The sequence below is a fragment of the Leuresthes tenuis genome, unplaced genomic scaffold (genome assembly GCF_036924035.1).
Source record: "Leuresthes tenuis unplaced genomic scaffold, fLeuTen1.0.hap1 SCAF_21, whole genome shotgun sequence".
Lineage (NCBI taxonomy): Eukaryota > Metazoa > Chordata > Actinopteri > Atheriniformes > Atherinopsidae > Leuresthes > Leuresthes tenuis.
Window position 1 is genome coordinate 32,129,762 of NW_027325375.1, and position 15,248 is coordinate 32,145,009.

General features: G+C 42.3%; 1 protein-coding gene across 2 annotated transcripts in view; it reads right to left on the minus strand.

Moving 5' to 3' along the window:
- LOC140279920 (stromal interaction molecule 1-like) overlaps positions 1-7,252 on the minus strand; it is a 33,773-nt gene extending 26,521 nt beyond the window's left edge. The window contains exons 1-2 of one of the 2 annotated variants that reach the window (XM_072375145.1): positions 7,077-7,252; positions 5,226-5,363 (exon numbers count right to left, since the gene is read on the minus strand). In XM_072375145.1, the coding sequence (XP_072231246.1) occupies positions 5,226-5,361 (136 nt within the window). In that variant the 5' untranslated portion in view covers positions 5,362-5,363; positions 7,077-7,252. The remainder of the gene's footprint in view (positions 1-5,225; positions 5,364-7,076) is intronic. The other variant, XM_072375146.1, reaches the window with a different exon arrangement.
- Between the last annotated feature and the right edge of the window lie 7,996 nt (positions 7,253-15,248).

Here is a 15,248-nt window from a genome sequence, read left to right on the forward strand (position 1 = left end):
TAGAATCACAGGGGTGAGGTTAGCTTAGAATCACAGAGGTGAGGTTAGCTTAGCAGCACAGGGGTGAGCTTAGCTTAGCATCACAGGGGTGAGGTTAGCTTAGAATCACAGGTGTGAGCTTAGCATAGCAGCACAGAGGTGAGGTTAGCTTAGCATCACAGGGGTGAGCTTAGCTTAGCATCACAGGGGTGAGCTTAGCTTAGCATCACAGGGGTGGAAGAAAAACACAGAGATGTCCCTTCATATGACTGGAAACAACACATTCACCTCCAAAGTCAGAGAGTTTAAAGTGTTCAGCTGTGTCGGTGCAGCAGTCAGACCCGTGTTGGATGTTGCAGCAGAGCTTGGTCCAACATAAACACGTCGTGTTTGAGTAAAGTTTATTTTCACTGAACTTTCTGGCAGAGCTGCAGCCACACAACAAACATGCGTCCTCAGGTTTATCTCCCCTGTCAGGTTTGATTGTAGCATCTTACCCTGTTTGGAGTTGAATTCTGGCTCTTTGTAGGCATTTTATGTCACTTTTATGTATTTTTTAAAGTATTTTTCTTGTTTTGTTGTCTCTTTGTAGTCCCCATGCATTCACTGTTGTTATTTTGTCTCAGAAATGAATTCTCCTCTTAATGTTTCAGGTTCTTGTCTTTCTTTTGTCTCTTTGCATTCTTCAGAGTTGAATTCTGCCTCTCTGTAGTACTTTGTATTTTTGTTGCCCTCCATGTGCCTTTATTAGAGCTGAAACAATAACTCAAATAACTTTCTGCTAACCCTTGTTTCACACGGACAGTTATTACTGTCACACAGCGTGATGCGTTTGTAGCAGCTTGATCTGATGGAGGAAACCGGAGAAAACAACGAGGAGCAAAATCAAAGAAAAAACAGTCGGCTTGTTAGTTGAGAAGGAAGCTAGCAGCGAAAAAAAAGGATGCTAGCAGAGAACAGAAGGAAGCTAGCAGAGAACAGAAGGACGCTAGCAGAGAACAGAAGGACGCTAGCAGAGAACAGAAGGACGCTAGCAGAGAACAGAAGGACGCTAGCAGAGAACAGAAGGACGCTAGCAGATAACAGAAGGAAGCTAGCAGAGAACAGAAGGACGCTAGCAGAGAACAGAAGGACGCTAGCAGAGAACAGAAGGATGCTAGCAGATAACAGAAGGATTCTAGCAGATAACAGAAGGACGCTAGCAGATAATAGAAGGAAGCTAGCAGAGAACAGAAGGAAGCTAGCAGAGAACAGAAGGACGCTAGCAGATAACAGAAGGATGCTAGCAGATAACAGAAGGATGCTAGCAGATAACAGAAGGACGCTAGCAGAGAACAGAAGGATGCTAGCAGATAACAGAAGGAAGCTAACAGAGAACAGAAGGAAGCTAGCAGAGAACAGAAGGAAGCTAAGGCTCATATTGTCCTTAATGCACCCATCAGAGCAGCTTCAGCTTGTTAATGTGAGCTAATATTCTGAGTCACGTCAAAGTCCAACCAGAATGAAAACAGCTAATTTTATCAGACCTGTTGTATCTGTAACATCAGAGGCTGCTGGTTAAGCTGTTAGCTGCTGTTACTCTGAGTCTCTGTTTGTCTGATAACAGACAATAAAACAGGAAATAAGAGGCTTTATTAGGATTTCAGATGCATTAAAATACAGTTTATGAAGGCAGAGTCAGCAGGAGAGAAGCTAACAGATGTTAGCTGCTGACACATCTTGTTGAGTCTCTTTGCAGCCTTTTCTTCTCTGTTTGTAGTTTTGTCTTTCTTCTGTTATTCATGTCTCTTTGTAGTTTAGAGTGTTCCTCTCTTTGGGTTTGCTTTTCTTGTCTTGAGCTGTCTGACTTTCAGACCCTAAAGTGTCACCTGGGCAGGTTTGTGCATGTGATATTAAACCGCTTCCTTTTACTCCAGCTAACAGATTCAGGTTTGTCTGGATCCTGAAACCAGGATCTAACGTTCAGACTCATGTAAACACACTGGCTGCTCACCAACTGCACACAGCAGCTAACATCCATGAACATCCATCATCTGCCTCATATGCAGCCGCTGCTTTACAGAGTGAGAAGTTCATGACTACATTTGGTCATTTTCTGTGAGAGTCTCACATTATCTCACGCTGCAGAGGCACAGCACAGGAATCCCTTTAACTCAGCAGTAACAGGACCTGCCTGGCTTCAAAGTGACTCTTTATGTAGAGTTGGAGTCCTGCTCAGGTGAGACAGCAGTTTCCTGCTGTTGTTTCGGCTCCACTAAAGAACATATTGTCCAAGTTAATCAAAGGGGTTTAAAACCTTCTAATTTCTCAGCAGCAGCTCATCATTGGTATCTGCTGCTTAGTCTTATTTTATTCTGAGACAGTCTTTGGTCAACATACCTGCTGGTGTAAGTGAAGCAGCTCTCTGCCCTGTTTTAACGCCTCTTTAACCCGAACACAGTCTTTGTTTTACAGTCTGTTTCCAGAGACTTAGCAGGAGCTCAACATCAGAGTCTCTGACAGAACTGTGGAATTACATCAGTTTGAGCTGGAGACAAGGATCTCAGAGAGGTTCAACAGGGCGCTGGTGAAGGGTTAGTTTCTGTATGTTGTGTTGGAAACACACCTTAAACCCAGCTGCAGGTTTTATAAAGAGTTACAGAACGGAACCGTTCAGCTAGAAAGCTTCAGCTAACAAAGTAATGTGGGAACAATAATGTTCATCTTTCAGGAAGGAACAGCAGTAACTCCTTAGAAGTTGGTGTACGTCATCTTCATTAGCTAAGCTGTTAGCGTTAGCTGCTGCTAAAGGAAGAAATAAATAAAGTAAATAAACCATGAGGAGTTATTTCATTAGCTAAGCTGTTAGCGTTAGCTGCTGCTAAAGGAGTAAATAAACCATGAGGAGTTATTTCATTAGCTAAGCTGTTAGCGTTAGCTGCTGCTAAAGGAGTAAATAAACCATGAGGAGTTATTTCATTAGCTAAGCTGTTAGCGTTAGCTGCTGCTAAAGGAGGAAATAAATCAGTAAATAAACCATGAGGAGTTATTTCATTAGCTAAGCTGTTAGCGTTAGCTGCTGCTAAAGGAGTAAATAAACCATGAGGAGTTATTTCATTAGCTAAGCTGTTAGCGTTAGCTGCTGCTAAAGGAGGAAATAAATCAGTAAATAAACCATGAGGAGTTATTTCATTAGCTAAGCTGTTAGCGTTAGCTGCTGCTAAAGGAGTAAATAAACCATGAGGAGTTATTTCATTAGCTAAGCTGTTAGCGTTAGCTGCTGCTAAAGGAGGAAATAAATCAGTAAATAAACCATGAGGAGTAATTTCATTAGCTAAGCTGTTAGCGTTAGCTGCTGCTAAAGGAGTAAATAAACCATGAGGAGTTATTTCATTAGCTAAGCTGTTAGCCTTAGCTGCTGCTAAAGGAAGAAATAAATCAGTATATAAACCATGAGGAGTTATTTCATTAGCTAAGCTGTTAGCGTTAGCTGCTGCTAAAGGAAGAAATAAATCAGTAAATAAACCATGAGGAGTTATTTCATTAGCTAAGCTGTTAGCGTTAGCTGCTGCTAAAGGAAGAAATAAATCAGTAAATAAACCATGAGGAGTTATTTCATTAGCTAAGCTGTTAGCGTTAGCTGCTGCTAAAGGAGGAAATAAATCAGTAAATAAACCATGAGGAGTTATTTCTCAGATGCTTCCATTTCCCTGCTCTGAAGTTCAGGCTCTGAGAGCTGGAACTGATCCTCTTTGTGGCTCAGTTCCTTCAGTCCAGCGTTGAACTGGAAAAAATGGATTTTTACAGAATATGTCACCTTTAAATTTAGTGTTAGATGGCGAGATCACTTCAGTATTTTCAGTAAACGATAAACCTTGGACCTCCTCTGATGAAGCTTTGGACATCAGAGTTTGTTCCCCCAGCTCTGAGAAAGCTGCCTGATTCCCTCCCTCAGCTGGAGTCAGAGCTCAGAGACTCAAACCAGCCTCGAAGTATGTGGATATCAAGGAAAAAACATCTTTCTGTACATCCATCACAGAGAATCCCTTTAACAGGACTCTACGATCAAGTTTAATCTGCTGGATGGTGATCAGTCTGAAACACATTCAGGCTGAAACCAGACCCAGAACTCCAACCCGGGTCCCACAGAACTGGTCTGAAACCAGCTCAGGTTTCCCTGCGGCCGCTGCGACGGCACCACAGAAGAAGACAGACGCAGAGGTGCGGAGGCGGGATTAAGACGAGCAGCTGTGAGACCGAAATAAACCAAAAACAGGGTCGAGTCAAAGTCACCGAACAGCAGCTGAGCCGGACAACTACACTTCCCATCATGCACTGCTTCCTCATGACACAAAGTGCAGCCTGCAGACAAAACTCAACGGGGGGTTTGGACCGTCTTCACTTTCTGTCCACAGCGACGCTGAGTGGGCGGAGCAAACACCTCCAGCTTCAAGACGAGGCTCATTTAGTTACTTCACTTCCTGTCAGCGTGTCACCTGGAAGCTGCCAACGGCGAGCTGCCGAGCTGCCACTTCCTGTCAGCTACTGCAGTCATGTCAGCGCCAGGAAGCGATCACTATTGTGTCTCACACACACATTTAAGTCCACATGCTGACTCGTCTTCGTCTTCCTCCTATATTAGGAAATATACATTATTTCTATAAAAACTCCACAAACCCGGTCCTGGTCCTAAACCCGGTTCTAATCCTAAACCCGATCCTGGTTCTGGTTCTGACCAACTCGCAGTATCAGAGCAAACTTCACGCCACCAGGCAGCGAAGAACCAGCGCCAGAACATAACCGACCAGAACCAGAACCTCCTAACTGCCTCAGATATGAGGAACAGCTGACTCCAACCTGTCAGGGTATTTAACCCGATGAACCGGTCGATCTGACAAACCGCATCGGGTCGTAAACTGATCACATGACATCAGCTGATGTTGCTGCCGCCACTTCTTCTTCTTCTGTTTCCAAAGTCCAGAACTTTTTAAACATTTACTTCAGGTGACAGATGGTAAATGTGCGTAAAAGCCTTTAAACACTTTCTGGCTGCTTCCAGAGCAGAGCTCAGCTCACAAGCTTTAAAACTGTCACTCAGCAGGCTTCCAGACACTGACCAATCAGAAGAAAGCGGGCCTCAGAAGGGGGCGGGGCCTTAAAGAGACAGGAACGTAAACGGCTCGTTTCAGAGTTACGGCCAAACTGAGACGGATCAGGGTTTCTAACAGCTAAAAAAGCACAAAGGAAACAGAATCTGAAGGTCCTACCTGAGGCTGTGTTGCCGTTGGAAACCACATGATGGGGTTCAGGGTCCAGGTGGGGGGGGTCACCTCTGTCCAACACGCCGTCATCCCCGGCACATGCGCTCAGCACGCACACACACACCAGCCACGCACGCTCCATGCCTGGGGACACAGAGGAAGACTTTCAGCCGTGTGATTGGCTGATGAGACGAACCTGGGCTGGACTGGCTGGTTCTGGACCAGGTTCTGGACCAGGTCCTTATTTCTGGCATGAAATACGTTCATCTGCTCACTGAGAACAGTTTGGTGAAAGTCGGCGTCCTTCTGAAGATATTTAGATAACTGGAGATCCATATAACGGAGAGAACGGGGCTTAGAGGATGCAGCCTCTAAATAAGGCATTATCTGTCTTTATTTCACCAATACTTTAAGAAGAATGAATGAATGAACGTGTGCTATAGCTCTGTTAGCTCATAGCTGCTGTTAGCTCATAGCTCTGTTAGCTCATAGCTCTGTTAGCTCATAGCTGCTGTTAGCTCATAGCTCTGTTAGCTCATAGCTCTGTTAGCTCATAGCTGCTGTTAGCTCATAGCTCTGTTAGCTCATAGCTCTGTTAGCTCATAGCTCTGTTAGCTCATAGCTGCTGTTAGCTCATAGCTCTGTTAGCTCATAGCTCTGTTAGCTCATAGCTCTGTTAGCTCATAGCTGCTGTTATGTGGCTACTTGCAGCTATAGGAGAGCTAACGGAGGGATTTCTACACAGGCACTCTACTGGGACCACTTCATCCACACGCCCCCCTGCAGCACAGCTTATTCACTCCGTGCTCTGTGACAGTCGGCTAACTTCACACAGAGTTTGCTGCTGATAGTTTTGTGCAACATGGCAGGATATTTATCAGATTTTGACGACGTGAATGAAGACTTTGAGTAAGATGGACGTTCTTACTGGAGTGAATAACGTTCACTCCGTTATATGGATCTCCAGTTATCTAAATATCTTCAGAAGGACGCCGACTTTCACCAAACTGTTCTCAGTGAGCAGATGAACGTATTTCCTGCCAGAAATAAGGTGTAAAAACACCGGAGTTCCCCATTAAATGACATGAATAAAACATTTTTTACCTTCTCTGTGAAACATGAAACGATGACATTTGTTCGGTTATTTGTTATGTTCGGACGTAACTATTGATCAGGACACTTTGAAGGTTACAGGAAGGTTTTTGATCCAATCCCCGTCCTGATCTGACTGTGGAGGGAAAAAACTCCCTTTTAACAGGAAGAACCCTCCATCAGAACCAGAACCAGGAGGGGTCCACCTGGACCAGCTGGGGGGAATGAAGGTGTCAAAGAATCACAGTAAAAGAACAGTTTCTGCTTTTGTTTTGATCATTTTATCCACATAAAAAACCAGCTGATGGAGAAAGTTTCCCATGAAGAGAAATCTGGACCTCAGGAGACCCAGAGAGCAGGTTCTGGTTCTGTTGGCCATAATCTCAGCATGGTGCCAGTCTGAGTCCAGTTTTAAATCTTTTCAGCACCTGTAAAGCCACTTAAATCAGGTGCGCGCCTGTAACCGGATACCCGCGCGTCACGTGACTTAATTTGACGGATTATTGATGCTTCTGATCATTTCTACACAAACAACGTTGGATGAAAACATCCCGAGAGGAGAAAAGGTCTTTATTAGTTTATGATCAGCAACACGTGACCAGATGCGAAACTTTAAAGTTATTGATTTTCTTCTTCAGCGGATCAATTCATCTGATTTTTCTTTTCACTGACAAACACCACTCTCTCCCCTCTCTGAGATTATTTCATCAGAAGGTCAGAGGTCACACAGCTGTGCATTTTCCCACCAAACTCTTCATCACCCACCTCTGCAGCGGCTGCTCCTCTAATCCATCGATCCGCTGCGATCACGGCTCATCGATCCGCACGAGACGACCAACAACAGCGCGAGGATCCACAAACTGCACGGATCAAAGCGTTTGATCAACTCTTCTCTGCCGCGAGACCAAAACTCAACAAACTGCTGCTGAAAGAAAAAAAAACTCAAAAAACACGAAGATCCGCCCGCGCTGCGTTCACGGACCCGGAAAAAGCTCCGAATTCAAACTTCTTCTTCAAACGTTCCTGTTTCAGTTTGTCGTTTCTCCTCGTTCTGTGACTGCCAAAAGAACTAAAGAAACAAGAAAGAAATGACACGAAATACCTGCAAATCAACAGAAAAAAAGCCACAAAACTAACACAGAAAGTCAGAACAAATTGACACAAACAGAGACAAAAATCCTCGTTTGTTGTTGTGTTTCTTTTATTCTGCGGCTTTTCCTCCAGGACATTTAGACGTGGGTCATTTAACATCCTCATTGACACAAAACCTGGTCACGACGCCAGACTGATGTCAGCCCGACCAGCTGATTTTAATTTTCCTTTTATCTGCAGACTTCCTCCCCAAAGGTGCGTTCAGGTACAGAAGCACATATCTTATCATATCTTACTCCGTTATTATGGCTTGTTTTTCATATCGTTGGGCTCTGTTTGTTGGGTTATTAGAGGAGTGAAGATAGAATTATTATTTCTATTTTCTGGAAATTAGAGATAGTATGAGGCTCAGGGGGTGGTGTGTTTACTGACCTACACAACACTGTTCAAGAGAAAGAGAGCAGAGTGCTCCGAAAAATAAGACTCTGAACTAGTTTGGCTCACTTTTTACAATATGGTTAAAAAACTACTTTGAAGTGGTGAAATATCCCAGATTAGAGCTCAAATGCAGCATATTTCTGGGTGAACGTTTGCATCAGATTCACAGTGAAAGGAGGTGCAGCGTTGTGATGGCGCCACCCTGTGGCCGCACAGGGGAGGTACGGCAGCTCGGAGGCCAGACAACTCAAATCAGGATGAAAAACTGTCAGGAAATGATCACACAAACTCTTTAGAATTCATAAGTCAACAAACACGATGTCAGACCATTAAAATGTTTCACATTTGTTCTCCTGAAAGTGAAAAAACGCGTTCATTAATGACTCGTTTCTATGCTAAACTCAACAAAGTAAATGTGGAAAATATCCAAAGACATTAGTGTGAACTGTGAGGAAGGCTGAAAACACAATGATTATGAAAATAATAATGACTTATTTGTACAAAACACTGTTAAAAATGCTTTAAAAGACAGAATCAGCTGTTAGAGCCACAAAGAGAGAATTATGAAATGTTATATAAATATGTCATTTATTTAAGGTTTTCTAAAGGAGTCGAAAAACAGATAATCTGAACGACAGAGACACCAAACATACAAACAAACAAACAGAGACCAAACAAACAAACAAACAGCGACAAAAAAGAAACAAACAAACAACTGACAAAACAAACGAGACAAAAACAAACAAACAAACAAACAGCGACAAAAACAAACAAACCGAGACAAACAGAGACAAAAAAGAAACAAACAAACGAGACAAAACAAACAAACAGAGACAAAAAGAAACAAACAAACAAACAAACAAACAAACCACATGAACCCAAACCCTCGTCAGGAGGAGTTTCCTGTAAAATCACCTGAACCTGACACCTGTCCATCAAACGGAGGTGGGCGGGGCCTACAGACAGTCTACCTACTGTTCTCTGATTGGTTCTTGAAACAACTTGAGAAACTTTTTTCTGTCTCAACTCTGGACTGAACAACCAGAAAAGTCCGGAGTTGCTTCCACGCGAACACACAAACTTCCTCAAACGCGCGCCTCCACTTCCTCTCGCCCTCTCCGAGACTTCCTCCTCCTCAGCCCCGCCCACCCGCGTCACACTGATACACACTGATCCGCCGCCCGTCCCGCACGCACACTCACACGCACCCTGACGCGGAGCGGGACTGAGCGGAGCTGCGCGGCCGGTGAGGAGGACTGATGAGCGGTGAGTGTCTGTCTGTCAGCCGCCCGGAGCTCCGGGACCACCTGAGCGCGCGTGTGTGAGAGAGTGTGCGCGCAAGACGCGCGCTGTTTGTGCGTTTCGTCCCGCTGTCAAAACTTTTGTAACGTCATTGATCCGTGGTTTGATTCCCGTGAGCTGATCGATCTTCTCTCAGCGGATCAATAACCCGCGTGTCCGTCTGTGTCCGTTTGTGACTTCTGTAGGAAACTGGAGATGGAGCGCGACCACTCCCTGTGTGTGTGCGTGTGCGTGCGTGTGTGTCACTTCTTGTTTTAACTTTTTCAAACTTTCAGTGTTGAGATGAAGAAAATTAGAAACACTGACTGATCAAAACCAATCAATAAAACCCCGGAATAGTTATTGATCCGTTAGATCATGGCGGCTCTGAGAGGAGTGGAGTGCATGTGAACATCAGGAAATTACAAAGTGCGTCTATAGATGCACTAATATCAGTAAAAAACAGCCTGTGCACCAAAAACAGCAGAAACACTTCGAAACAACAACAATAATAACAACAATAACAATAATAACTCAGGATATGCAGAATAAACTGATAAACTGTGACAGATATAACAGATTAAAGGGGTTATTTATGAACCGTTTTCTGCCTTCTTTGACTTTAATGTCAGTAAACTGTCTAATAACTGATGAATAAGAACCAAATCAGATGAATAAATATTACCCACAGGTGATATTACAGGAAAGTCATGAAAGCAGGTGAAACCTGCAGAGAATTACGTGTAAAGTGCAGAAGAAGAAGGAGAAGACGTTGGGCTTAGATTAGAGGCGTCCGAGCGAAGCGGCTGCAGACAGCTCGATGACACCAGATAAGATCTGTGGAATACAGCAGCAGATATGAGGTGGTGGAGGGCTGCTGGGGGAAGCAGGAAGGTGAAACGCAATTCTCTGCACACTGTTAGAACTCAGCTTCTCTGTGTTTCACCAAATAAATGATCTCAGTGAATGTTTCTGATGACGACACATCAGTTCACCTCCTCCTGGTCCCTGTCGCATTAAACGCCTCGGATCATTAAGGCCGAAGACACTGTGTTACTGAAGTGGGCGTAGCATCGGTTCAGCTTCATTTCTGTGGTTAACTTGTTGCCCTCAGGGCTTCTTTACCCTCCCTGTGCAGTTTTGGTGAGGTTTATGTGTATGTTTATGCATTTAGCGACACTTTTATCCAAAGTGACCTACTAATGAGGATATAACATCAAAGCTAACAATAAGCTAACATCACAGCTAACATCACAGCTAACAATAAGCTACGTAGAAGCTCAGACTCTGTCAGAGGTGGATCGATGAACCGTCTGCAGTCTTTGATGTAGCAAATCATGCCGTCGAACTGTCAGCTCTCTGAAATGTGCTTCAGACACACCATGAAAAACACCAAGAAAACCTCTCAAACCGTAAACCGGAGTGCCTCAAGGCTCAGCACTGGGACCCGTACTCTTTTTCAATTCAATTCAATTCAATTCAATTCAATTCAATTCAATTCAATTCAATTCAATGTATGTTTAAAGGACCAAATGACAATAAAAGTAATTTCACAACACTTCAAAGATATCCAATTGAAGCCAAATTGCGATTTAATTAATTGTAATACAATCACAATTTAATTAATTGAATCTAAAATTAGTCCAATTCACACAGGGCCAATAAAAACAGTTTCCCAGTTCAGGAAACCAGCAGCACTGAAGCTTCTCTCTGATCCTGAGCTGCACGAGGCGACTGTGGAGAGAAAAAACTCCCTTTAACAGGAAGAAACCTCCATCAGAACCAGAACCAGGAAGAAACCTCCATCAGAACCAGAACCAGGAAGGGTCCATCTGCCTGGACCAGCTGGGGCTGAGAGGACAGGAAAGAGGGGACAACAAGCAGCGTAACACCAGGCCAGAGACACCTGCTGAGAGAGAGAAACACAAGTTGTGTGATATTTTTGGCTTAGTTTTAACCCTGGTTTGGCCTGAAACTGTTTTACCGCAGCAGGGACAGAGGATGCTTGTGCTGTCATTTAAACAGAAACTAATTTAGGACTTCATCTATAAACCAGAGTTTCTTACTGCACTCAAATTCGAGTTATGTTCCTCAACGACACGTGATTCAGAATATTTATTAGAATGGAAGAAATTAGAACCCAGGGAATGACTCAAAGTCATCGTCATCTTGTGGTAAAGTTGGCGGTAACCATCTTAAAGTTTATCAACCCACAATCTAACTGTGCATCTGTAGAATAAATTACCTAAATTTCAAGGAGGAATCATGTTCTTCATCAGTGGTTTTCATCTGTTTATTGTTGTGTTCCAGCTTCATCTATCCTGAATTCTCTTTTCTTCTTCTTTGACAAAGTCAATTCATGTTCTGCTGTCCTTACTTTACATAAGTTTAATTTGATCTGATGTTGTTTAGTCTTTTATCCTGGGTTTGGCCTGATGTTATTCTGTGTTTTAGCTCTGGTTTAGTCCTATGCTTTTGTCCTTTTTATGCATTTACCAGATGCTTTTATCCAAAGCGACTTACAAATCCAAGCAACTTTTGAATGTTTTACTTCTGATTTGGCCTGATATTGTTGGATGTTTTAACCCCGATTTGACGTAATATTGTTGGATGTTTTAACCCCGGTTTGGCCTGATATTGGTAGGTGTTTTAACCCTGGTTTGACCTGATATTGTTGGATGTTTTAATCATGTTTGACCTGATATTGTTGGATGTTTTAGACCTGGTTTGGCCTGATATTGTTGGCTGTTTTAGACCTGGTTTGGCCTGATGTTGTTGGATGTTTTAATCATGTTTGACCTGATATTGTTGGCTGTTTTAGACCTGGTTTGGCCTGATATTGTTGGATGTTTTAGACCTGGTTTGACCTGATATTGTTGGCTGTTTTAGACCTGGTTTGGCCTGATATTGTTGGCTGTTTTAGACCTGGTTTGACCTGATATTATTGGTTATTTTAGACCTGGTTTGACCTGATATTGTTGAATGTTTTAATCATGTTTTGGCCTGATATTGTTGGATGTTTTAGACCTGGTTTGGCCTGATATTGTTGGCTGTTTTAGACCTGGTTTGGCCTGATGTTGTTGGATGTTTTAATCATGTTTGACCTGATATTGTTGGCTGTTTTAGACCTGGTTTGGCCTGATATTGTTGGATGTTTTAGACCTGGTTTGACCTGATATTGTTGGCTGTTTTAGACCTGGTTTGGCCTGATATTGTTGGCTGTTTTAGACCTGGTTTGACCTGATATTATTGGTTATTTTAGACCTGGTTTGACCTGATATTGTTGAATGTTTTAATCATGTTTTGGCCTGATATTGTTGGATGTTTTAGACCTGGTTTGACCTGATATTGTTGGATGTTTTAACCCCGATTTGACGTAATATTGTTGGATGTTTAAACCCTGGTTTGACATGGGTTTACTGGATGTTTTAACCCCGATTTGACCTGATATTGGTGGATGTTTTACACCTGATTTGACTTGATGTTGTTGGATGTTTTAACCCTGGTTTGACCTGATATTGTTGGATGTTTTAATCATGTTTGACCTGATATTGTTGGATGTTTTAGACCTGGTTTGGCCTGATATTGTTGGCTGTTTTAGACCTGGTTTGGCCTGATGTTGTTGGATGTTTTAATCATGTTTGACCTGATATTGTTGGCTGTTTTAGACCTGGTTTGACCTGATATTGTTGGATGTTTTAGACCTGGTTTGACCTGATATTGTTGGCTGTTTTAGACCTGGTTTGGCCTGATATTGTTGGCTGTTTTAGACCTGGTTTGACCTGATATTATTGGTTATTTTAGACCTGGTTTGACCTGATATTGTTGAATGTTTTAATCATGTTTTGGCCTGATATTGTTGGATGTTTTAGACCTGGTTTGACCTGATATTGTTGGATGTTTTAACCCCGATTTGACGTAATATTGTTGGATGTTTAAACCCTGGTTTGACATGGGTTTACTGGATGTTTTAACCCCGATTTGACCTGATATTGGTGGATGTTTTACACCTGATTTGACTTGATGTTGTTGGATGTTTTAACCCCGGTTTGGCCTGATATTGGTAGGTGTTTTAACCCTGGTTTGACCTGATATTGTTGGATGTTTTAATCATGTTTGACCTGATATTGTTGGATGTTTTAGACCTGGTTTGGCCTGATATTGTTGGCTGTTTTAGACCTGGTTTGGCCTGATGTTGTTGGATGTTTTAATCATGTTTGACCTGATATTGTTGGCTGTTTTAGACCTGGTTTGACCTGATGTTGTTGGATGTTTTAATCATGTTTGACCTGATATTGTTGGCTGTTTTAGACCTGGTTTGGCCTGATATTGTTGGATGTTTTAGACCTGGTTTGACCTGATATTGTTGGCTGTTTTAGACCTGGTTTGGCCTGATATTGTTGGCTGTTTTAGACCTGGTTTGACCTGATATTATTGGTTATTTTAGACCTGGTTTGACCTGATATTGTTGAATGTTTTAATCATGTTTTGGCCTGATATTGTTGGATGTTTTAGACCTGGTTTGACCTGATATTGTTGGATGTTTTAACCCCGATTTGACCTGGTATTGTTGGATGTTTAAACCCTGGTTTGACCTGGGTTTATTGGATGTTTTAAACCTGGTTTGGCCTGATATTGTTGAATGTTTTAATCATGTTTTGGCCTGATATTGTTGGATGTTTTAACCCTGGTTTGGTGTAATATTGTTGGATGTTTTAACCCCGGTTTGGCCTGATATTGGTAGGTGTTTTAACCCTGGTTTGACCTGATATTGTTGGCTGTTTTAGACCTGGTTTGGCCTGATGTTGTTGGATGTTTTAGACCTGGTTTGACCTGATATTGTTGAATGTTTTAATCATGTTTGACCTGATATTGTTGGCTGTTTTAGACCTGGTTTGGCCTGATATTGTTGGATGTTTTAGACCTGGTTTGACCTGATATTGTTGGCTGTTTTAGACCTGGTTTGGCCTGATATTGTTGGTTATTTTAGACCTGGTTTGACCTGATATTGTTGAATGTTTTAATCATGTTTTGGCCTGATATTGTTGGATGTTTTAGACCTGGTTTGACCTGATATTGTTGGATGTTTTAGACCTGGTTTGACCTGATATTGTTGAATGTTTTAATCATGTTTGACCTGATATTGTTGGCTGTTTTAGACCTGGTTTGGCCTGATATTGTTGGATGTTTTAGACCTGGTTTGACCTGATATTGTTGGCTGTTTTAGACCTGGTTTGGCCTGATATTGTTGGTTATTTTAGACCTGGTTTGACCTGATATTGTTGAATGTTTTAATCATGTTTTGGCCTGATATTGTTGGATGTTTTAGACCTGGTTTGGCCTGATATTGTTGGATGTTTTAGACCTGGTTTGACCTGATATTGTTGGCTGTTTTAGACCTGGTTTGGCCTGATATTGTTGGTTATTTTAGACCTGGTTTGACCTGATATTGTTGAATGTTTTAATCATGTTTTGGCCTGATATTGTTGGATGTTTTAGACCTGGTTTGGCCTGATATTGTTGGATGTTTTAGACCTGGTTTGACCTGATATTGTTGAATGTTTTAATCATGTTTTGGCCTGATATTGTTGGATGTTTTAGACCTGGTTTGACCTGATATTGTTGGATGTTTTAACCCCAATTTGACCTGGTATTGTTGGATGTTTTAACCCCGATTTGACCTGGTATTGTTGGATGTTTAAACCCTGGTTTGACCTGGGTTTATTGGATGTTTTAAACCTGGTTTGGCCTGATATTGTTGAATGTTTTAATCATGTTTTGGCCTGATATTGTTGGATGTTTTAACCCCGGTTTGGCCTGATATTGTTGAATGTTTTAATAATGTTTGTTTTGGCCTGATGTTGTTGGATGTTTTAACCCTGGTTTGACCTGATATTGTTGGCTGTTTTAGACCTGTTTGGCCTGATATTGTTGGATGTTTTAACCCTGGTTTGGCCTGACATTGGTAGGTGTTTTAACCCTGGTTTGACCTGATATTGTTGGCTGTTTTAGACCTGGTTTGGCCTGATGTTGTTGGATGTTTTAGACCTGGTTTGACCTGATATTGTTGAATGTTTTAATCATGTTTACCTGATATTGTTGGCTGTTTTAGACCTGGTTTGGCCT